The 23558-nt window shown below is 46.5% G+C and overlaps 1 protein-coding gene across 1 annotated transcript; it reads right to left on the bottom strand.

Moving 5' to 3' along the window:
• Positions 1 to 1256: 1256 nt before the first annotated feature.
• LOC142659759 (cytochrome P450 2A13-like) lies at positions 1257 to 20572 on the bottom strand. The gene is made up of 9 exons (XM_075836202.1): positions 20375 to 20572; positions 17893 to 18055; positions 17609 to 17758; positions 17062 to 17222; positions 5766 to 5942; positions 5308 to 5449; positions 4220 to 4404; positions 2289 to 2430; positions 1257 to 1743 (listed from the first exon to the last, which is right to left on the bottom strand). Exons 1-9 carry the CDS (start codon positions 20546 to 20548, stop codon positions 1559 to 1561), a joined length of 1479 nt encoding a protein of 492 aa, XP_075692317.1. The 5' UTR covers positions 20549 to 20572; the 3' UTR covers positions 1257 to 1558.
• Between the last annotated feature and the right edge of the window lie 2986 nt (positions 20573 to 23558).

Below are 23558 nucleotides of genomic sequence, written 5' to 3'. Positions count from 1 at the left end.
GGCTCTAATAGTCACTGATATGGATGAGAGGAGCTCACGCCCAAAGAGGTTGTATGTTAGTAATAAGCTCTACTAGTCATTTTATTATGATAAAAGTTCTCACAGCCCAATAGGGTCATATGGATGAGAGGTTCTCACAAGCCAATGAGTTAATATATCAATGGTAGCCTCTACTAGTCCTTAAGATGGGTGAGAGGTTCTTACAGCCTAAGGAGGGTAATCTGTCAATGATAGGCTCTTCTGGTCATTTGATATGATGAGAGGTTCTCACAGCCCAATGGGGTTATATGTTAATTGTAGGCTGTACTAGTCATTGATGTAAAGAGAGATGCTCACAACCCAATGGATTTATATGGGGTATGCTGTACTAATCATTTATATGGATGAGAGGTTATCACAGCTCAATGGGGTTTATGTGACAAATAGAAGAGAGTTTTGTAATCTAGAGAAAGTATAAGAACAGGTAAGAGGCCTTAACTGGATTTCATCCAATTTTGCGGGTAAAGCTATTGCCCACTAAGCAAACACAAGCCTGTAGACCTTGGTATAGAAGGACAAGCTGTATGATTAAAATACTATGTTACAATGGTGGGCAATATAAAGTTTGCATGGCGTAAAGGTTATCTGGGTTAAATGGGATAGTGGTGCAATACCTTGGACAGACGCTACGAGTGTAACGGCAAGTGCAAGTACGAACAAAAAAGAAAACATTGTAAATAATGAAGAGCAGCTTGCTGTGGTCCCTTGAAACAGCTGATCGGTGGGGGTGCCGAGAGTCAGACCCCCACCGATCTAATATTGGGGGCCTATCCATAAGAAGATACCAGTATATAAATGGCACCTTGGAGGTTGGGGGCCTTTTGCAGATTTTGCATTGGGGCCCAGGAGCTTCACGTTATGCCTCTGTAGACAGACACTGCCAACTCTACCGCAATCGAGCAGGAAACTGAAGCCATGCAGAGGTGTTCTAAGTGACAGTGCTGAAAATCTCTATGCCCCAATATTTGCAGAGTCAGGAGCTCTCCCATAACACATAAGATTGGCCAATTCCGGTGAAGTTGACGGGTTTGGTTGACGTATGGTGAGTTTGAGTTGTGACTGGAGGTACGCTTTATGATTTTGATATTTTCCTCTACTACAAGATTTATTAAAACAATATCGGTGCGTAAATAATAAGTATATTTATATATGTGTGATTATGAAATCGAACAATTCTAATTCCTACTAAATGTCTAACATATAAACATCTCTGGTAATAAATAAAACTTCTGTATTTTAATTAGCCTGCCTTACAAAGAATAGTAATTAAAAGCATATTGACATTAGCAGTTGAGGAGCATAAATGGACAGTGGATCTTTGTGAATGGTTGGAAATTAATAAGGTAAGGTGTATCTAAGGCGCTTGCCAGCTGGGCATTTGCCACTTTGCTTTTTGGAGATGAGCTAAGCCAGGGCGAGGCAGGCGGATAAATTCGGCCACTGAACTATAAATCAATGTATGTACTTCAGCACGTTGGGATTTGTATGTGGAGGAGGAGTACCAAACTGATTCTCTGGCCTAGTGTCGAGGAATAACAGACATTTCATAGTAACGGGGGAGATGACCTGCACTGCTAAATGCAGGGCTCAAGTCTAATTCATCTCTAGACACCACTGTGGTCAATGTAAACTTCTGGAGGAGTGTGGTCAAGAACAGGAAGAGTTCCATACGAGCTAAACCTTCTCCCGGACATGTGCGCTTTCCTACAAAGGAAGGAGATATTATCATGAGGAGCTCAGCCATAGAAAAAAGTCTATACACTGGTCATGGGCATATCAGATGAGCAGCAGATTTTACTGCAACTTCCACCAGTGCAGCCCATTACAAAAACAGAAAAATCTATAAAAACATAATGGGGGAATTTCTCAAAATTAGTGCAAGGGTCCAGTAGACAATTTTGGAGAGTGAGAAGAACAAACTCGTTGGTACTTTAAGGAACACCACTCAATGGTAGAGAAGGGGTCCATAGAAAACATTTGTCCCCATGCTTGATTTTGCCACTCAGGACATAAGGGCATGGTGTTCATTCTGCCCCAAGCCGTTTCCATGACCCTTGGGCCTATTCTTCAAACTCCCTTGTGTTGAGGAGTTCATCTGGAGTCTTGCACAGGTTCTCACCACCTAGTAGCAAAGAGGATGGGACAAACAAGGGCTGGGTCCGTTCTCCAAAGGCCCATAGCAGTCATGTGGTCTGCTTCACTTTTCCCTTGCACTAGTCTTGATAAATCTTCTCATTTTTGCACTATACCTGCAGAGAACGGCATTAGAGCTGCATGTTTCTTTACTGCCCCCATCTCATCCAGGAACCGATCCGGGGAGAACATCTTTGGGTTTAGAAACTGTTCAGAATCCTTCAGTACAGAGGTCAACACAGGAAACACATCTGTGCCCTAATAGATAAAAAGAAGCATTAGAACAATTATTTCTGAAGAGTAACTCCTAAGAGTCATTAAGTCAAATGATACAATTCTAGATGTCTGCAACCACCACTAGAGGGAGCTTACTACATACTGAGTTATTATTGAGTCCAATGTATAAACAGTAGGCATTAAGCCCTGAGCTCCCTCTAGTGGTGGCTGCTGCAGCCAGAATGTTATCTTTTAACTCAAACTTTATGCAGGGAATATGAAACTTTGGATCAGACAAACAAGCTCCGACCACTGTCAAAATACATCAAGAAATGAATCAGCACAGAAATTTGGACCAATTGACTGTACTTTGAAAACAAATGCGTTCAAAGGTGAACATTTATTTTAACCCCTAGCCTGTGAGTCTGACAGTCAAACTCTCTCTTCCCAGGTATAATGTGCAGTTACATCAAATGTCCGGAAGGGGTTAAAGAGAATTTCCACCCAAAACATAACCTTGGCCAAAGAGTATATTTGTAAGTCAGAAGCAGCCAAAGTTTGGTAGTTATGTTTGTTTTACTACAGTGTTATTGTTATTTTTCAACTGCAGCCGCCATTTTACCAGAGTGACAACAGGAAGGGCAGCCATATTTATCACCAGAAACAGATGGTAAAACTTTAACTTTATTATTGATGGAACATGCTGGCGCAATGAGTGATAATCCTCGGTTTCTGTAATGACAGCACTATGATTGGGCTGCAATAGAGCCAGCAGAGGGCAGTGTGCAGACTCCCAGAGCACTTTTATAGCTGTCAAGGTGATGATGTTAAAATTGGCGCGCGATGGCCCTTTAAAAATACAAGGGTCAGTGTGCGCGTGTGCTTGGACCGAGTGAAGCGCGTCAGCGGCCCGAGCAGCCCCAGACACTGAGCAGAGAACAGGGAGAGGACATTGCCGTGAGGAGCTGAGCCCAGAATGCCAGTTTATGAGATCATATTTAAAATGTGACCGCCAATATGGCTGAACTTCCTGTTTTCACTTCTCTCAAATGTCTTACACAACAAAACAGGAAGATATCAATATCTCAGAAAGTAAAACAAACATAATAACCAAACATTCTAACTTCTGATTTACTAATATATGATAATTCTTACGCTATGGGTGGAAATCTTAAAAGGTAAGGCTGTGTTCACATCTGCGTCAGGGCTTCGTTCCGACGAAGCTTTCCGTCGTAACGGAGCCCTGACTGACACAAACTGAAACTATAGGTTACCGTTTCCATCACCATTGATTTCAATGGTGACAGATCCGGTGCCAATGGTTTCAGTTTGTCTCCGTTGTGCAAGTGTTCAGTCGTTTTGACAGACTCAATAGCATAGTCGACTACGGTATTCATCCCTTCAAAACGATGGAACCCTTGCACAACGGAGACAAACTGAAACCATTGGCACCGAATCTGTCACCATTGAAATCAATAGTGATGGAAACGGAAACCTATGGTTTCAGTTTGTGTCAGTCAGGGCTCCGATCCGATGGAAACCTCAGATGGAACATTGGAACGGAGCCCTGATGCAGATGTGAACGAAGCCTTAGGCCACGACCTCTTCATGTTGATGATCAGGTGACGACTTAACTGTGGACATACACCTATCTCTTGCCAAGCCATGTTCTATCAGAGGTGGTGGTGTAATCTTCCCCCAAAAAAATTCCTGAATTTTTGCCCCATCTGGTTGAGTTCTGGTCAACAATCAAGACTTTTTGGAAAACCTGTGTCCAATATATCTTATATTTTCGTATAAACATTTAATAATTTTTTTCCAGAGTTTTTACCTTGGGGATAAAATATCCTCTGAATAAAACGTCCTCTGTTGTGGAGTGGGGTAAACCAGTTGGGACAATATCACTGAATCGTTGGATCTCATGGATTACAGCTTCAGTATAAGGCATCTTGATTCGATCGTCTGCTGATGGGCGATGATGTCCTATTATGTTGTCTATCTCATGTTGGATCTTTGCTAATAAATATACAAAGATATTGGTGGGTAACACTAGTTGCATGATCAAGCATTAAAGAAGACCTGTTAACTCTACTGATATGTCTGTTTTAGTAAATACTTGTATACCTCATAAAATCACAATTCTGGAGCATTTTTTCTTAAAACTCTGCGTTGTGCTGTTCCTCTGTTACTCCTCCTTGTCATTGATATATTATAAGTCAGTTATAAGGTGCAATCAACAAGTCCTAAACATGTATGCTACAAGAGAATACCAGCAATATAGTGGCAATACCCCCAGTGGGACGATATATATAGATTAAACCTCAAACTCCAAATGGGCACAAAGATAACAAATGCAAAGGGTATGTTTACACGCAGAGTTTTCAGGCATATTTCACGGCGTAAACGCATCTAAATACGACTGAAAAAACTGTAGCTGAACGCCTACAAACATCTACCGATAGAAATCAATGGGAAAAACAGCGTTATGTTCTGACGGGGCGGTTTTTTACGCCGCTGTTTTAAGAAAAAAAAGGAGCATGTCACTTCTTGAGCCGTTTTTCGAGCTATTTTTTTTATAGTGTCAATGCAAAAACGCCTCCAAAAAACTCAAAAAATGTTTTCGTCTTCAAAAATGGCTGAAAACAGCTCCGTAATTTTCAGCCGTTTTTACTTGTGCGTGTGAACATAGCCTTATATGTACACAATGGTAACATATATTGTTTTATATAAAAAATAAAGAAGTCAGACTAATATAGCCACTTTAGCAATTCAAGTACAGATCCATGGTATGGCTATACTAACAATTGAAATCCTAACCCATGTTAGGACATAAAATTTCAATGCACCACTAAAGACCACTACCTCAGAACCCCGACGTGCGTTTCACAATCAGCTTTCTCAAGTGTGACAGTAATTTACCTTGGATTTCTTGGTGTTTGAGTAGAATGAGAAAGCCGTATCGAAGGGTGGTGCTGACGGTCTCTGTGCCTGCAAAGAACAAGTTCATCGTAGATCCCACAAGATTCTCCTTATGAAATTCTGTGTCTGGATTGTGTTCTTCCTGAAAGAGATTGACACATGTTCATACACGCAGGTCCATCACGATTCAATGTATTGTAGTTACTGTTTACCTACGTCGATGAATGAATTAGTAATGGAGCCCATTACATTGTCCTGGTTTGTCCCAATTCATGTTCTCATGCTATTTTATCATAGAAAATAAAAACTTGATGCCTGTTCCCATCCTCTTCCCTTCCCTGGAGTGAAGGCCTGCAGGACCATCAAGCCAGTCCCCGCTCCCTTGTTGCCTTCACTTTATGGGATGGGAATATCCCAGTGATGAAAATGCTAAGAAAATCCTGATTCATGTCACTTACCTGCTGCATCTTTATTAGAAAGCAATCAATAAAGTTCTGAGGAGAGTCCGTATTCAGCGTCTTCATACTCTCCTCCACCCTTTCAAGAACAAATGCTTTGAGGTCCATGAAATGTTGAAGTCCTTTCTGATGAGGACCAGGAATGTGGTTTAGAATTCCATGGAAGTAGTAAAAAATCTGCAATATAAACAATTGCCTGGGTCAGTGATTGCAGGTTGGTTATGCTAAAAAGCATGACCTGCCTAAGTAGAGTCGTGTGTTAGTGCACCTTCCCTTATCCCTACCAATCCCTTCACCCCCACCTTTAGGAAAAAGACACGTGACACCGAGGTTGGATGTGAAATGGCCACAGCAGCCGTTTTATTAATTTCACAGTTTTAAAACCAAATTAAATCCGAAACATTCGGATAACTAATTAGGAATCCACCAGAGAATTCCTCCTAATAATTCACATGACCCAACATGGGTCAGAATCATAAATAACAATTTAACGTTAACATTAGACCGAGCAGGGGCAGTCCTTGAAGCCATTTTAGATATTCCTTTTTTACACACCTCGAGTTAGCCATCTGCAAACCACCAATTACCTCCAGCCGTAAACCAGCTCGGAGGCACCGCTCACCTCTGCAGATGGCTCCAACCACCAGAAGTCCACTTCAAGGGGATAACACCCGATGAAGCCTTCAAGTGCTATACCGACCACTAGAAGTCCACTTCAAAGGGATAACACCCGATGAAGCCTTCGAGTGATATACCTTCCACCAGAAGACCACTTCAAAGGGATAACACCCGATGAAGTCTTCAACCATGTACCTTTTTTGGGGGACGCATACCCCCGATGCGACCCCCCCACCAATTTTGTACTGACTGGCCTCAAGGACTCCCCCCGCCAGCTGCCATGACACCAGGACCTACTCCGAACGAAAAGAAAAAAAAAAAAAAAAAAACATGTTAAATAAGCACACAATAAAACTGCCACACTCATAAACAGACTTAATAAAGACCACAAGGGATAACACCAAATGGGAGGGAGGGTGGGAGCTTACTTGTGTGAGTGTTACTTCTCCCGCTGCTTCCGGCTCACTGCCGAAAAACAGCGGGAAGCTCCGTAACGGCCCCCTAACTCCTCCCTGTCCCTCCTCCACCTCTAACTTTCCCTACAAAGTTAACCCTTTCCCTCCTAGGGCTGTCATGGAGGCTTCCCTCCTAAGCCCTGCAGGCTGCGTCCAGCCTCGTCTTGACCTGCCTAAGTAGAGTCGTGTGTTAGTGCACCTTCCCTTATCCCTACCAATCCCTTCACCCCCACCTTTAGGAAAAAGACACGTGACACCGAGGTTGGATGTGAAATGGCCACAGCAGCCGTTTTATTAATTTCACAGTTTTAAAACCAAATTAAATCCGAAACATTCGGATAACTAATTAGGAATCCACCAGAGAATTCCTCCTAATAATTCACATGACCCAACATGGGTCAGAATCATAAATAACAATTTAACGTTAACATTAGACCGAGCAGGGGCAGTCCTTGAAGCCATTTTAGATATTCCTTTTTTACACACCTCGAGTTAGCCATCTGCAAACCACCAATTACCTCCAGCCGTAAACCAGCTCGGAGGCACCGCTCACCTCTGCAGATGGCTCCAACCACCAGAAGTCCACTTCAAGGGGATAACACCCGATGAAGCCTTCAAGTGCTATACCGACCACTAGAAGTCCACTTCAAAGGGATAACACCCGATGAAGCCTTCGAGTGATATACCTTCCACCAGAAGACCACTTCAAAGGGATAACACCCGATGAAGTCTTCAACCATGTACCTTTTTTGGGGGACGCATACCCCCGATGCGACCCCCCCACCAATTTTGTACTGACTGGCCTCAAGGACTCCCCCCGCCACAGCGAAACAGGCCTTGACCACCTTAAGCCTGTGAGTTCCGCCACACCACCACCGCCCTTTCAATTCCTTCTGCTATTGCCAAGCTCCACAGATCAATCCCAACCTCGGTCAAATGAACCCCATCGCTCCTCCAGTAGTTCCCCACTCCTGACTCCAAGTCCCTGTGCCGAACACAAATGCCCCCGTTTTTGGCTACAAATCGGGACACCGCGCGATTAACCTTAATGCGAGCCTTATTGACTCTTTCCACTGACCTAGCCAGCCGCCAATGTTTTCTTGGGACAATGTCCGACCACACAATTACCAACCTGGGATAAGAAACCCACAAACACAACATATCGTGTTTAATATCCCGCACCAACTCACGAAAAGGGCGGACACCCAAATCGTTCCCACCCACGTGCAAGACCAAGATCTCCGGGACCCTATCAAGCCGGGCATATGTCTGGAATTCCGCTAACACCCTACTCCACGACATACCTCTAAATCCCAGCCAATGCAAAACCGCATCCTGTCGCGGAATGCGCAACTGGCGACCGTCCGGGCGGACGTCCGCCCTCAAAGCCCCCAATGCACGTAAGAGTGGCCCAGCAACCACACCAAACACGGAGGCGGATCTGAAACGGAAAAGCAAGTTAAATACCACCACACAAAACATTCTTATAAGTGCAAACGGCAAAACTCATAACAGATGGGGGCGGACATAAGACCTAAATCTGTTGGACTCCCAACGACCGATGCGCCGCACCCCCTCATCATCCAACCCCCAGCGCCCTGCTTCCGTTGCTGCGCCAATCCTGAAGGAATGAGATGAGTACGCGTCCGCCGCAACACCGACCGCCGCCAAGCATTTTTTGAATACAGCTCTAAATTGAAATCTAGACAAAAATAACCCGTCCTCGTGACATAGCAATGGCAACTCCGGAGACCCCACTTGTGGCTTAAAACCCTGCCTGCACGCCACCGGGCACATAGCCGAACCCGGGAGAGCGAACAACACTATCAGCTTCCCCTTTCCTAATTGGTCAGTTTTTGACCGACGCAACCATACCTCCAACCGATCTGTATATAGGCTCACGTCTCTCAGTCTCAACCCCCCAGCTTGCTTGGTACTCGGCGAAACCAACTCGCCGATTCTAAATGCCCCAAAGAACGCCAAAGAAAAAGCTAACCGAAACAACCTCATCTCGGCCGAAGAACGACAGACCGATGCTAATGATCCGCCCAAAGAGCTCAGCAGAGAAAACGACACAGGCCTTCTACGATCCGCCTCAACCCTACCTCGGCGCAAACCCTTCAAAGCCTGCCCCACTAAGAATTCCTTAGACACATCCCTAAAGCCCCGTAACTTGAAACCAAACGCCACCGCCGACATGAAACGGTTAACCTTTGCCAATGAAAACCCCGCCTCCCAGGCGTCCCCTAACCAGTACAAAAGTGCCACCAACCTGTCTCTATCCGTGTTGACGTCACCCAACTCTCTTACCCACTCCTCCCACTGCCTCCAGCAAGCAGAATAAGCACTCCACGTTGAGCGCGCCAAAGACCTTTTCACCAATCGTTCTACGGGACCGAGACCAGATCCCAAAGATGTTCCGGGCAGACCAAACCGAGACGTTCCGCTCCCGGTGCCAATTGCCGAAACCGGTCCCACTGCGAGCGAGAAAGAGCATCAGCGATACAATTCCGTACCCCCGGCACGTGCACCGCCACCACCCACGCGTTCAATGACAAGCACACCAACACTAAATGTCGCAACAACTGAATTACCGGAGGAGAGGACGCCGTGATGTTATTAATGGCCAGCACCACCCCCATGTTGTCGCAGTAAAAACGAACCTTCTTATCCCTGAGCCTGTCCCCCCAGATGGTCGCCGCAACCACGATGGGGAACAGCTCGAGCAGGGCCAGATTCCGCGTGAGTCCACTGGACACCCAGCTAGCCGGCCATTGACCCGCGCACCACGGACCCCCCCCATAAGCTCCAAAACCGCCCGCTCCAGCTGCATCCGTAAAAATATTCAAATCACTCGTATCCTGCGCTGGAGCCATCCATAGCGACCGACCGTTATACTGGCCCAAGAAGTCATCCCATACCTGCAAATCAGCCCGATGCTCCTCCTTGAGCCGTACGAAGTGATGTGCCGCACGCACTCCCGCCGTAGCCGCCGCCAACCGTCTACCGAACACCCTCCCCATTGGCATAATCCGGCAGGCGAAATTCAACTTCCCCAGCAACGACTGAATCTCCCGCAGCGTAATTTTCTTTAACTTGCAAGCCCGACGTACCTCCTGACTCAAAGCCCCCAACTTATCCATCGGAAGACGACACTCCATAGCCACCGAATCTATCTCAATTCCCAAAAAACAAATCGTCGTTACCGGGCCCTCAGTCTTTTCTGGCGCCAAAGGGATCCCAAAATCCCTCGCAACCTTCTGCAGTGCGTGAAGCAGATTACCGCAAACGGGCAAACCCCCCGGGCCGACGCACAAGAAATCGTCTAAGTAATGTATCAACGAATCGACCCCGGCTACACCCTTCGTCACCCACTCCACGAAGCTACTAAAAGCCTCGAAGTACGCGCAAGAAAGGGAACACCCCATCGGAAGGCACCGATCCACGTAAAAAGCCCCATTCCAAAAACAACCCAACAGCCGTTGGCTTTCTGGATGAACTGGCAACAACCTGAACGCCGCCTCGATGTCGGTTTTTGCGAGCAGCGCGCCTGGACCCGCAGCACGAACTAACCCCACCGCTTTATCGAATGAGGTATACACTACGGAGCACAACTCATGATCAATCCCGTCATTTACCGACAAACCCTTGGGAAACGATAAGTGCTGAATCAACCGGAATTTTTGGGGCTCGCGCTTTGGAACAATACCCAATGGGGACACGACTAAATCCTTTATGGGCGGATCAATAAAAGGCCCCGCCATGCGGCCTAACGAAACTTCTTTAAACAACTTTTTTGACACGACCTCAGCATGCAAGTAGGCCGATTTAAGGTTCCTCCGCGTAACCGGGACCTCATAAGGAGGCGGAGGAATAATAAAACCAACACTAAACCCTTCGTAAAGCAACTTCGCCGCAGCCCTATCCGGATACTCATTTAGATAGGGGGCCATCCTTTCCACCCTCACCGGTGACAACCCCTTGACCAGCCGAGGAGGACTGGTTCCCTGACCTCTTTTTTCGCATACATTTTGCCGCCCCATGGGATGCACCATTACACTCCGAACACACGTGCTTGAACTTGCACGTGGCCCCAAACTTACACTGGCCATCGTTGAATTGCCAGCAGAATCCCAACTTTGCCCCACCGCCCTGTCCGACCTGACTGGACTGGCCCCCTTGGCCAACGCTCCCGGGAAAGGGCTGCCTAACCGGAGCCGTGACCCTTAACCAGAGAGCAATATCCTTCTGGTCCCACTGAATCGCCGGCCGAACCGCTTTACGCTGACGGAATTGCTCATCGTATCTGAGCCAAGCCTGCCCCCCGTACACCCGATGAGCCTCCCCAATGGCGTCAAAATAACAAAACAACGCCGAACAATTTTCCGGCGCCTTTTCTCCTATTACACTGGCTAAGATGGCGAACGCCTGCGACCAATTAACGAACGTCTGCGGGATAAGCCTATACCGCCGACGCTCCTCCTCGTCCTTCTTGCTCTCATCCCGCTTGCTCCTATCCAAATTGAATTTAGCAAGCGGCAGAAGAGAAAAAATCTCAACGTATTCGTCCTTCCAAATACGCTCACGCACCTCCTGCTTTAAGTGCGCCCCCAACGGACCTTCAAAGCAAACATACACCTCCCCGCGAGCACGATCATCAATACGCACCCGATCGCCGTCTTTTTGGGCCTCGGTCTGTACCGACACCGCGACCGCCTCCGTAGCCGCCATTACGGGACGCGCCTGTAACAGTCCCACTTCCCTGGGGCCTTCCCAAACTACCGCCGGGGACACCTCCGTAACTACTGGCGCCGCCGCCCTATCTAGACGCCCGACCAGCTCCCGCAAGCAACCCACCAAGTCCGCTAGACCCGCGCCGTCGCGCCCGCCCGCGCCACTACCGGCCACCGATGCGACGCTAGCAGCCCCCCTGCCGACACCCGACATAAAAATCGCTGGATACGACAAAGATGGAGTTATGCACTCACCGGGCTGCACAGGCGCTGTGTTCCCGTCAGCCGGACCATCCTGCCCTCGCCGATACACGTCTATTTCACCGTCTTCCAGCTCCTCTCTCGCCGACGACTGGCCATCCCACCGACATCTCCGAACCGGGGATGATGACGCGCTGGCAGATGGGCCGGCAACCTGCCGCCCGACCGCTGGGATCCAAACTTCCGACCGGACCTGTTGCCTCGACGTCGCTGCAGGTCTAGGCGTCCGTCTCGACGATCCTGATGAAGCCTGCCCCCTGGCCGGAGCATCACCAGGCGGGGCGGCCGTAACCAGTCTTCCCGATCTTGCATCTGATGGGGGGGGGGTGACAGGGAGCCCGGCCTGCGACTCCCTGAGAACCGCCGGACCCCGTCGCGGCCTGGGATTCCTGCCAGGACGCAGGGCCTGGGAAGGGACGGTCCTCCCAGCTGCCTGGCCTGCAGCGTCCATATTAGGGCTCCCCCTGCGACGCCGTGTCCGCGGGACCACCTCAGGGCTGAGGCGTTCTGGAGGTCGGGACCGCCGGGAGCGACGGGCAGACCCGGCCTGAGTCGCCGTCACCCCCGGCGACGCTCTCTGCCTCCTCTGAGCAGGAGCGGGTGTTGTAGACTCCCCCCCCGCCGCCATATTACTGCCAGGAAGGGGGCCGGGGGAGGGGAGCCTGTCCCCCACTGCAACAGACCTCATATGCCGTGCCTGACGTGGCGAATCGGCGTCGGGGATCATTGTAAGTGCAGCCACGGTCTCCTCCAACCAACCGGGACCGTGGTGCACAGCAGCGGCACGCAGCCGAGCAAGAATCTCAGCCTCAGACATGCAGTACAGAGCGGGGCAACGGGAGCTTACTTGTGTGAGTGTTACTTCTCCCGCTGCTTCCGGCTCACTGCCGAAAAACAGCGGGAAGCTCCGTAACGGCCCCCTAACTCCTCCCTGTCCCTCCTCCACCTCTAACTTTCCCTACAAAGTTAACCCTTTCCCTCCTAGGGCTGTCATGGAGGCTTCCCTCCTAAGCCCTGCAGGCTGCGTCCAGCCTCGTCTTTACTACAGGTCCAACTCCAAAGAACATAATCCCAAGAAACAGATTGGAAACGGACCTTTATTATAAACAATCAATGATATTCAATAGGGCACTTCGTATCTGTAAGAATTACAGTAGTATTGAGCAAATCTTAAAGGGAACCTGTCATGTCAAACATGCAGTCCGATCTGTGGGCAGCTTGTTATAGAGCAGGAGGAGATGAGCAGATTGATATATAGTTTTGTGCAAAAAGATTCAGAATTGACTGTAATTTAGTATTTTAAATCCTTGCTCACTGTAGGCTTAAGAGTCCAGTGGGCGGACCTACTCAGTGATTGGCAGCTATTTCTGTATTCATATACCAGGAGGGCTGTCAATCAAAGGTTGAGACCACCCACTAGACTCTTTAGCCCACAGTGAGCAGGGATTTAAAAGAATAAATTAAAGGTTATTCTCAATCTTTTTGCATAAAAAATATATATCAATCTGTTCCTCGGGCTCTATAACATGCTGCCGGCAGATAGGACAACATGTTCAAAATGATAGGTTCTCTTTAAGGATTTTTCTGCATCTATAAATGTCTGTATTTTTTCCAGAACATTATGTTTAATTGTTAGTCTAGACCAGGGGTCTCAAACTCGGCCGGGTAAGTGGGCCACATATAGAAAAAATGGGAAGTTGACGGGCCGCATTACTTTCAAATTTGATACAATACAAAATTATTATTAATCAGTTATTTGAACTACAATAACACTATATTACTATAACAATAATAATACTACTACAGTACTATAATAATAATACTACTACATTAATAATAATAGCGCTAGGTTTAAAATTTGAGATATTTCTCCAAGCGCTTATTTCAACAATGCAGTTTTCCAGTTTAAGTGTCGCTAAATGCAGTCAGTTAGGCGGCTCAGTTAGCAGCATTTGGCAGACACACATGTCAAGATTGGGCAGCCCCTTTTTAGATAGTGCCACAGTGCCCTCGGTGGATGCTGCCACAGTGCCCTCTGTAGATAATGCAACACACCCCTAGATAAGGCCACAGTGCCCTCCGCAGATGCTACCACAGTGATGTCAGGGTCTTGCCCAGAGCTGGAGTCCCGGAGCAGAGCCGCTTCTAGCACTCAAACTACAGTAGATTTGTGACTGCAGCTCTGGATTTGTTTGGAGTATGGGACCTGATGTTACAGTACAGTTGTGACTGCAGCACTGGATGTGACTGGAGTATAGGACATGATGTTACAGTAGAGTTATGACTGCAGCTCCGGATGTGGCTGGAGTATAAGACATGATGTTACAGTAGAGTTGTGACTGCAGCTCTGGATGTGACTGGAGTATAGCACATTACATAATAGTAGAGTTGTGACTGGAGCTCTGGATTTGTTTGGAGTATAAGACAAGATGTTTGCATCTGCATCTACTGATCTTGCAGTCGAGTTGTGAGTGTAGCTGTGGATGTCTCTGGAGTATAGTACATGATGTTACAGTAGAGTTGTGAGTGCAGCTCTGGATGTGACTGGAGTATAACATGTTACAGTAGAGTGGTGACTGCAGCTCTGGATGTGACTGGAGTAAAGTACATGATATAATAGTAGAGTTGTGAGTGCAGCCTGGGATTCCAGCTCTGCTCCTGACATCACTGTCCATATATGGACAGAGATGTCAGGGGCAACCCCAGAGCTGGAGTCCCGGGCAGAGCGCTAGTAGGCACTTCCTGGGACTCCAGCTGTGCTCCTGACATCACTGGGACTCCTGCTCTGGGGAAGCTCCTGACATCATTGTCGATGTATGGACAGCGATGTCGGAGGCTTCCCCAGAGCAGAGCCTATACTAGCGCTCTGCCCGGGACTCCGCTCTGGTTAAGACCCTGACACACTGTCCATATATGGGCAGCAATGTCAGGGAATTCCACAGAGTCCCGGAGCAGAGCCGATACTAGCGCTCTGCCCGGGACTCTGCTCTGGGGAAGACCCTGACACACTGTCCATATATGGGCAGCGATGTCAGGGAATTCCACAGTGTCCCGGAGCAGAGCCGATACTAGCGCTCTGCCCGGGACTCCGCTCTGGGGAAGACCCTGACATACTGTCCATATATGGGCAGCGATGTCAGGGAATTCCACAGAGTCCCGGAGCAGAGCCGATACTAGAGCTCTGCCCGGGACTCCGCTCTGGGGAAGACCCTGACACACTGTCCATATATGGGCAGCGATGTCAGGGAATTCCACAGTGTCCCGGAGCAGAGCCTGTACTAGCGCTCTGCCCGGGACTCCGGCTCTGGGGAAGCCCCAGACATCGGTGTTCATATGTGGACAGCGATGTCACGGAATTCCAGAGTCTCGGAGCAGAGCCGATACTAGCGGCTCTGTGTCCCACGGGTCACAGATGAAAGCCCCAGGGCCCGCGGGCTTGAGACCCCTGGTCTAGACAGTGAAACCTCTATGAGACATCCAACTAAAATTACAGTAAGACATTGCCTAACTCTAACCAACTAACAGGTATATAGAAGAAGTCCTCCAGCTCACCTGACACTTGCTGTATGTGTCGCGGTCATCGCACGGGCTCTCGTGTCGGCACACGATGGGTATAGACAGGCAGAGGCAAAGGGGCTGAGTCCAGCGCTGAAGAGGGTAAAAAGGAAACTGATTCCAAGTTTACTAGGTATTCAATTAAAAAGGTCCAATAGGTTGGAGTCCTGGTGTGCAGACGGGAGTAAGTAACGATCCAGTCCTGGAGCCTACGCGTTTCAGACGTTGAACACGTCCTTAATCATGGCTGTTTAAAGTTTGGATACTAGGGCCCTGGTTTTTATATGCATGAGTTCCGGTTTGTGCAGCTGGTTGGACTTGATTGCGTGTCAGCTTACAATTAGTCATTGGAACGCAGGCCAAAGCGTTAGGAGGTTCTACATATAAACTGCTGTGAAATAGAACATTATTATGGACTATACTTATGGGAAAATGAGGAACAAAGCCTGGAGAAAAAGAGAACGTGTGTTTTTGACTGCGGGTTTATTTAATGCGATCAAGAGATGTAAGGACATCGCTCCCGTATGTTGCGTAGCATTGACTTATTTGTTTACATACTAGGTCTTGTGTGTATTATTGGCTAGCCGGATGATCCAATAGGAAGCAGGGGCATCTGACGGGCCTCCTGGGATCAGCTGATGCTCCAGGTCCGATTTTGTTCAGGGTAAGTCGGTATATCATGCTGTCTACAGTAATACTTGTTGAATTTTTTTGATTTTACAAAGAATGTATATGGAGACTGAACTTTAGATTAGATTTTCACTATAAAGCAACGAGGTATATAAATATAGATAGAAGATGACATGTGGTTATAACGGGCGGCGTCTTATTGAAAAAATTGCATTATATTTTCTCAGGATTTTTCATGCAGGCGATTTATTTAGTTTGCTTGTTTTTTATGCATATTTGTCTGTGGAGAAAAGCTCCATTCTTATTCATAATAATGTTCTATTTCACAGCAGTTTATATGTAGAACCTCCTAACGCTTTGGCCTGCGTTCCAATGACTAATTGTAAGCTGACACGCAATCAAGTCCAACCAGCTGCACAAACCGGAACTCATGCATATAAAAACCAGGGCCCTAGTATCCAAACTTTAAACAGCCATGATTAAGGACGTGTTCAACGTCTGAAACGCGTAGGCTCCAGGACTGGATCGTTACTTACTCCCGTCTGCACACCAGGACTCCAACCTATTGGACCTTTTTAATTGAATACCTAGTAAACTTGGAATCAGTTTCCTTTTTACCCTCTTCAGCGCTGGACTCAGCCCCTTTGCCTCTGCCTGTCTAACCAACTAACCCTAACCCCCTACGAACTCTAACCTCAAAGAAGAGGCCCAATAAAGATATGACAGATGGGTATCTGCCACAGAAAAATCTATTCTAGATAGTCTCCATACAGACAAAATGTCACCATAACGCTACGGTTGTGTCAGCCATGATTGGCCACCATGGTCACACTCTCAAAACAACCCTGAGTAATGTACATGACCCCTTCATAAGCACCTCAGAACTCAAAACAGAGCCCTCACCATAGGACACGGCTCCATTATATAAAGAGAACAACATTAAGCAGATCATTTTAAAAATGAGCTCATACACTCCTCAAACATACAAAAAGATTTCATTATTGCGCAAAAAGAATACATGGGATTATGCCTTGTGCTACTCACCATACCCCATCCAGAAATCATGAAACGAAGAACACCAGTAATATTGTTGAGAAGAGACAAGAAACGTTCATCATTATAACTAAATCTCTTCCCAAATACAATAGAACAGATGATGTTGGAAACGGCACAACCAAAGAGAAAGGTCGGGTCAAACATCTTCCCTGCAACGAAAAACAAGACTAAATATCAGTTGATTTTACATAATAACATGGCCACATTGCATGAATTATGTCATGAGACACATATAGCTGCTGTGTTTTTGATGCCAAGGATAGCATAGTCTGCAGGGTTGATCTTGCTTTAAAAAAAAAACGGAAACCTGATAGATCCTTAGGCATTTGGATCTATCAGGATTCATTGGGATACATTTGAAAACGGATCTGACATACCGATAATGCCATGATGTCATGCCATGACGGTGATGTGAACAGAGACCAAACGATAACAAATATTTCATAAATATTTTTGGGCACGTGACCGGTCAAATCAGGGTATAACTAATTTTATGAAGCAAATCGAGGCTCTTAGTCACAAAAAATGTCTATACCTTTAGTTTTGCCAAACTCCTCCACGAGAAACTGGGCCTCCTCCTGGATTCTTTCCTCTATACTCCTTTTACCCATTCCAAAATTTCTAAGGGTGGTAAGTGCAAAACGACGCATTTGCCTCCAGCGCTCCCCATTGCTTCCTGTGATTCCTGGAAGAGAAGAGGTCCAGAGGATTGAGCTTCTTCAATATGACAACCAAATTGGCAATAGAGTTCCAATGTAGACAGGTCTTCTCATTTGTAATCTAGAGAGGGTGCATAAAAATAAAGATAGGACTTCTTACCATATCCTTTGAGTACATATTCAGCCAATGGCATCCTCCCTCTTCCACTGAATACATCCTTGTGGTCTATTAAGGCCTCTTTTACCATATCATATCCACAAATCATAACAGCTGGCCGAGATCCAAAGTATACAGTGAATATTGGGCCATATTTTTCCCAGAACTGCAGATATAAGCAGAAGTGAGGTCTAAGTCAGTACATGTGCAACTTATCTAATATCAAACAATATATATTTTTTTAGTGGTTTAAAGATTTTCAAAAAACTCCAATTCCATAATGTGTACCTTGGTATATTTGGAGATCAAGATTGGGAAAAATCCATAAAAGTTTGGTGCCTGAATTCTATGAGTGAAGAAAGTAGGACTGTGTTGATGTAATCTAATTTTTATGAACTCAGCCAGATTTCTCCTGTCCTATTCTATGTTCCCCACAAGATAAGTAGAACTAAAATCGTCCAGCAGCCATTTATCTCCCCATATCGTCATAAAATAAATAGGCATATATAACCGAATGTGCATGTTCATGAGGTCGTTCCATCCGGGCTACCCCTCTCCTCTGCCCTAGCAATCACTGACCAAAGAAAGGGCAGGAGACTCCCATTCTGTCCAGATTGGACAACCCTTCTAATTGGGAGGGGGGGGGGAGGGGGATCTGAAATGATGTTTTATCATTGCATTCAAAATGCTATTCTTTTTTTTATAGGGATGTCCTCTACATAGCTGTCACTGAGGCTAACTCCAGCTATCGTCATCCCGCAGTATTGAGGACTTTCTCTATCCCGGTCATTCCGGAACAGAAAATTGCATTTCTACACAAATTCTGACTTGACCTCATAGCAAATATTGTACAAGAGTTCCTACAGCTGAGCACAGGACATAGTAGGGTCATATCACTCGAGTCTGTCATCTCCACTATTCATTACCTATGCTATCATTGGTCAGGCCAGTATGAGTAATACAGGTGGAACGTGAGATCTTCTAGGACACCAGACTTGGCCTCCCACCATTGCCCCATTGTAGGGTGGACCTGCACACAGTTGCCCCTCTCCACAGCCCTTGTAATGTTAGCAAAAGGTTAGAGGAACAGACCCAACTGTAATGCTGCCCTTCTTTCCGCCAAGGAATGTAGGGGTGTGATGGTATAAATATGCACCAGGGGTCTCTACTTTCATAGCTGATATGCATATATAAGGTTGTGGGGAGAATTCCCAACCCTTAAAGGGGACTTTACTGCCTAATTTGCATATATGCCAGTAATTTGTTAGTGCACTGTGCCTTTTCATGTGCGGTTGTGTGCTATTGCTGCTGTTTTTATTCCCCTAGGTGGCGTTCCATTGAGGAGTTACCAGTTCGGCTCGTGTATTTATTTATGTAGCCGGTAATGGATCTTATGTACATGATATGTCTTTGACTGGGTTTTTCCCGCCAGGAGGTGATATCGCTAAGACATGTTATGTTCTGCTGATGTTATTGCCCTCTATCATTATGACTGTTTCTTTGTACAGGTAGTATGATGGTTGGCACACTGGCTATACTAATTGTTTGGCACCGGGATGTACGGCCCTGACGCCATCTTTACTCAATTTCATGTCGCGCCATAGCAGCGCCAGGACAACACTCAGGGCTGGCAAACTGATTTTTTCTTTTTTTTCAGGACAATTTATCCAAAAATCACAAACCGACAAAATTTTTACGGACAAATTGGAAAACCAAAATGAATCATAAAGATTATAAGTATTTGAACTCTGTAGCTTATAATATTGATATTAACACATTAACTGCGTATACTGCGATCTCTAAAATGGTAATCATTTCAATCTCGATAATCTGGACAAGCTCCTCCAACTTAAAATAAATCAGGGACACATCTATTTTTACATACAGACTGTTTAGGAATTTATGAACGGTTGTCAACCCTGAGGACCCAGCATGGCTGCCTGACGTCGGGGGCCGTGCCTATTGTATAAAATGCTACTGTTTTCGCCAGTGAGTGTTCAGTGTTCGGGTGGAAAATGAGGAACCTGGCTGTGACCGAGAGAGAGAAAAGCCCCTGGAGAGAGAGAGCGGCTGTGTGAAGAACTGTGGAAGCAACGGCCCTTGGCTGGATCTGTGGATCCCGGAGCCAGTTGCGGGTGATGGGCAGGAGCCTCCCCGTGGTGTGCGAAAGTCGTGTGAGCAGTTGTGGGTATTGGGCAGGAGCCTGCCCACGTCTACCACGTGCAGTTAGTCAGCACAATCAATTTCTGCCGGTAAGGCTTTAAATTGCCGGACCAACCCCTGCAACAGGGAGGAGCGCCCTTGGCTGTGCCCACAAAAAGTGGGCTATCATCTACCTGTGCCTCTCATATTGAGAAGTGTTTTTTTTCCTGCTGTCTTTGTAAATAACTGCATTGACCATTACATCATGTGAACATAACTTAAAACAAAGCAGCTCCATTACTCCAATCCAGCTCCATTCAGTGACCCCTTTGGTCTTTCTTACCTTATGGAGTGAGATCAATAGCTCCTGCGGCTTAACTTGGAGAATGTTGCCAAGCACTGGAAGTGGTCGAGGACCTGGTGGCAGAGGTGGTTGACCCTTGGGTTTCTCTTTTAGCCATACGGTACAGACTAGGCATATTAGAAGAAGAATGAGTAGAGCCGTGGCGAGGAGCATGTTCACTCTTGATCAAATGAAATGTGTGCTGGTCACTAGAAATGCCTTTTTATGCAACCTCATAGGTGTTGTAAGCCCAGCGTAGATGACCTTGTGGTCATGTAATCAGAAGTCATGGACATGATCATTTTGCATCATCAAAACTTTGTAAATTGTAAGCTATTGTAGGACGGACACAGAAGGGGGAATTTACTAAACTAAATGTAGCAGAAATTTGTCTTAATTTGTGTGGAAAAAACTGGCGTACGTGCCTTGCGTCAGATTTATTACGTGTTTTAGACACTTTTTGAACCTTACTAAATAGTTCTGAAAAGTCTATAAAATGGGTCGTGGTTTCTAAAAAAGGGAGTGACTTTAAATGCACCAAACAGCAAAATCATTTTGGTGCAGAAAAGAAACCAACCAAAAGGTGGTATATGGGTAAGGCCACATGGTGCGTCGTTGACGTGGATTTGTTGCATTTGAAAACCACATGCGGTCAACTGCATGCATTTTTTGTCTCTGTGATGCTGCAGTTCTGTTGCATTTTTAAAGGAAATAATTGATGGACATAGTTTTCACCCATGTTGATGTTTGTTAGGATAAGGCCACATGGTGCAGTCACGGTGCGTTTATGTTGCATTCAATAAAAGTCAATGGTAACATTTTGGTTATGGACAGACTGCTGCTATTATATTACAATGTGTTTTTTTGTGCAGTTAACTGCATCTTTATGATAACAGGTCTGCAATGCCTTGTAATGAACTACAGGGTGGGCCATTTATATGGATACACCTAAATAAAATGTGAATGGTTGGTAATATTAACTTCCTGTTTGTGGCACATCAGTATATGGGAGGGGGGAAACTTTTCAAGCTGGGTGTTGACCATGGCGGCCATTTTGAAGTTGGCCATTTTGTATCCAACTTTAGTTTTTTCAATGGGAAGAGGGTCATGTGACACATCAAACTTATCGGTAATTTCACAAGAAAAACAATGGTGTGCTTGGTTTTAACGTTACTTTATTCTTTCATGAGTTATTTACAAGTTTCTGACCACTTATAAAATGTGTTAAAAGTGCTGCCCATTGTGTTGGATTGTCAATGCAACCCTCTTCTCCCACTCTTCACACACTGATAGCAACACCACAGAAGAAATGCTAGCACAGGCTTCCAGTATCCGTAGTTTCAGTTGCTGCACATCTCGTATCTTCACAGCATAGACAATTGCTTTCAGATGACCCCAAAGATAAAAGTCTAAGGGGGTCAGATCGGGAGACCTAGGGGGCCATTCAACTGCCCCACGATGACCAATCCACTTTCCAGGAAACTGTTCATCTAGGAATGCTCGGACCTGACGCACATAATGTCACCCATAACTTGTAAATAACTCATGAAAGACTAAAGTAACGTTAAAACCAAGCACACCATTGTTTTTCTTGTGAAATTCTCGATAAGTTTGATGTGTCACATGACCCTCTTCCCATTTAAAAAACTAAAGTTGGATACAAAATGGCCGACTTCAAAATGGCCGCCATGGTCAACACCCAGCTTGAAAAGTTTCCCCCTCCCATATACTAATGTGCCACAAACAGGAAGTTAATATCACCAACCATCCCATTTTATTTAGGTATATCCATATAAATGGCCCACCCTGTATATACATGAAGCACCTAACAAACTTTAACACGGGTGAAAACTATGTGCATCAATTATTTACTTTAAAAACGCAACACAACTGCAGCATCACAGAGACAAAAAACGCATGCAGTGTGGCCTTACCCTTAGGCGCCTCCTGTATATAGTTCATTACAAGGCATTGCAGAACTGTTAGCAAAAATGCAAGCAGTTCAGCAACAACATTGACAGCGCGGTCATTAACTGCATGCGGTCGGACATTCTGAAGATGCATTAACTGCACAAAAAACACATTGTAATATAATAGCAGCCGTCTGTCCATAACAAACATTTCACCATTGACTTCTATTGAAAAATGACTCGCTGCAGTTTAAAAACGCAACATAAACGTACCGTGACCGCACCGTGTGGCCTTACCCTAAGGAAGAGAAAAGGCTCTAACATGTTTAGCAAGATGTGCCAAATTTATTATACAGTGTGCCCCACTGTGATAAATCTGGCGCATCGTCTGCCGGCCTGGTTTACTTTTAAGTTCTCCAAGTTTAATGCCTTATTCACACGACAGGGTCCCGCCCAAGCCCGAGTGTCGGCCGTTTTTCCCGGCCGGTTTGCATTAGTTTTGCATCCGTTCCGGGTCGGGCATATCTGGACAGTGACATCAGGGGCAACTCCTGAAGGGGAATCCCCATGTGGCCGGTGATTCCACTTCAGGAAAAGCCCCTGTCGTCTGTGTCCATTTATGGACACTGAACGTTACTGGCTTCGCCTGGTGTGGAATCCCGGTCACAGTGTGTTCGGGGATTCCGCTTCAGGATTTTCCCCTGATGTCACTGCCCAGATATGGACAGAGACATCAAACGCTCTGTCCAGGAGCGGAATCCCCGAACACACAGGGATTCCGCTCCTTCAGGGAGCTAAAGTGGGGCTAGCACATAGCAGAGCTCTGCTATAGTGGCGTCGCTACAGTAGTAGCAGCCGCAGCAGCTGCTAGCGGTGCCATGGAAGGTGTCGCCGGGCCAGGGCGCTTTTAAAACCAGCAGGGGAAGGGAGCCAGCGCAGTGCTCCCTTCCACCAGCTGTACACCCCGGCCCTGCCACACAGTGTATATACTTACCTCCAGCGTACAGCCATTCATCCGAATGGCATAAACTCCTCCTCCTCACATGCACTCTGCGCTGTGAGGAGGGAGCGAGCGATGGAATACATGGCCATCACTCGGGACACATTCCGGTATTGGCCGTGACTTCTATGGGAGCCGGGCGGCCGGGTAAACGGCCCATTTTTTGACGGCCAGGTTTCCCGGGCCGTCAAAAAATCGGTTCTGTGAATAGCCCCATTAGGGGTCTATTGTTCCTACTGCAGCCGGGTGACCCTGTCGTGTGAATAAGGGCTAA

This window comes from Rhinoderma darwinii, chromosome 8 (assembly GCF_050947455.1).
Source record: "Rhinoderma darwinii isolate aRhiDar2 chromosome 8, aRhiDar2.hap1, whole genome shotgun sequence".
In the NCBI taxonomy this organism is placed as follows: Eukaryota; Metazoa; Chordata; class Amphibia; order Anura; family Rhinodermatidae; genus Rhinoderma; species Rhinoderma darwinii.
Note: the sequence above shows the minus strand (reverse complement) of the source record. Positions and strands in the feature narration are given on the sequence as shown.